At 46.8% G+C, this 1848-nt stretch overlaps 1 protein-coding gene across 1 annotated transcript; it reads left to right on the top strand. All coding sequences in view use genetic code 11, as the record gives it.

Annotated features, from left to right (window-relative positions):
* Nucleotides 1-1848, top strand: EGR_08097 (Heat shock cognate protein; the record flags this gene model as incomplete). Its single annotated transcript, XM_024497346.1, has 1 exon — nucleotides 1-1848. The coding sequence occupies one exon, from the start codon at nucleotides 1-3 to the stop codon at nucleotides 1846-1848; it is 1848 nt and encodes a 615-aa protein (XP_024348217.1).

Genomic DNA, 1848 nt, shown 5'->3' with positions numbered 1-1848 from the left:
ATGTCAAGAGGTCCAGCCATCGGTATTGATTTAGGGACAACCTTCTCGTGCGTCGGTGTTTTTCAGAATGGCAAAGTGGAAATTATTGCCAATGATCAGGGTCACCGCATTACACCCAGTTATGTCGCCTTCACAGATAAAGAACGTCTCGTCGGTGAGGCTGCAAAGAACCAAGCTACTTTAAACCCAACTAATACGGTTTTTGATGCAAAGCGTTTGATCGGACGCCATTTCAATGATGTAGAAGTCCAAGACGACATGAGGCGTTGGCCATTCAAAGTGGTAAATTCTGCAGGGAAACCGAAGATTGAGGTAGAGTTTCGTAATGAGACAAAGAAGTTCATTGCAGAAGAGATCTCGTCCATGGTGCTGCTGAAGATGAAAGAGACAGCAGAAGCGTTTTTGGGCACGAAAGTGACAGATGCGGTAATTACAGTACCGGCATACTTCAATGATAGGCAACGACAGGCGACGATAGATGCAGGGAAAATAGCGGGTTTAAACGTGCTGCGTATCGTTAACGAGCCCACGGCAGCTGCTATCGCATATGGTTTGGACAAAAGGATCGACAGTCAGCGCAATGTGCTCGTCTTTGATTTGGGCGGTGGCACTTTCGACGTGTCCATCTTGTGCATAAAGAATGGAAGATTTGAGGTGAAATCGACTGACGGTGACACTCACTTGGGTGGCGAAGACTTTGACTCGAGAATGACTGATCACTTTGTGGAGATATTTAAGCAAAAACACGAAGGCAGGGATTTGACGACCAGCAAAAAGGCCATCAGCCGCCTGAGAAAGGCGTGTGAGACTGCAAAGAGGATGCTAAGTTCTGTCGGGTATGCAAGCATTGATGCAGAATCGCTGTTTGAGGGCATTGACTTCAGTGAAACCCTCACACGGGCCCGCTTCGAGCAGCTGTGCTTTGATCTCTTCAGTAAGACGCTGGATCCGGTAAAGAAGGCACTAAGTGATGCAAAGTTGGACAAGAATGATATCCACGAGATATTGTTGGTAGGCGGATCTACGCGTATTCCGAAGGTGCAAGAGTTATTGCAAGACTTCTTCAAAGGCAAGACGTTGAACAAGTCCATAAATGCGGACGAGGCAGTGGCATACGGTGCGGCGTTGCTGGCGGCCAATATGGCTGGCGACAAGTCAGAAGGGGCGCAGAATTTTGTGTTAGCTGAAGTGGCACCTCTCTCACTCGGTGTGGAGACGACAGGTGGTGTAATGACGACGTTGATAGAGCGCAATACGAAAATTCCGACAAGGAGGACTAAGATCTTCTCCACCTGTTCAGACAATCAATCGAGCGTGTTGGTGCAGGTGTATGAGGGTGAGCGTGCAATGACGAGTGATAACAACTTGTTGGGCAAGTTTGAGCTGTCAGGTATCCCACCAGCGCCGCGTAAGGTACCTCAGATCGAGGTGTCCTTCGATATTGATGATAATGGAATTCTTCATGTGTCGGCGGTGGACAAATCGTCAGGGAAGCAAAACAGCATCACCATCACCAAGAACAAGGGTCTTCTGTCAGAGAATGAAATGAAGCAAATGATTAATAATGCAGAAAAATTGAAGTTGGAGGATGAGAAGGAGAAGAGCAGGATGGTAGCGAAGAATATGTTGGAAAACTACATCAGTCGAATAAAATTGGAAATGAATGACGACAAAACAAAGGATAAAACACCAGAGGCGTCTCGTCAAATTATCCTTACGATATGCGAGACGACGTCCAAGTGGATGGACGTTGAACAACAGGCCACACAAGAGAACTACGAGCTAATGCACAAAAATTTGGAGACCCTGTACAGCTCCATTATATCAACGAAAAATTTCCGTTCTTGA

Source organism: Echinococcus granulosus (genome assembly GCF_000524195.1).
Source record: "Echinococcus granulosus chromosome Unknown EG_S00096, whole genome shotgun sequence".
Classification (NCBI taxonomy): Eukaryota; Metazoa; Platyhelminthes; class Cestoda; order Cyclophyllidea; family Taeniidae; genus Echinococcus; species Echinococcus granulosus.
This window is presented reverse-complemented; position numbering and strand designations above follow the sequence as displayed.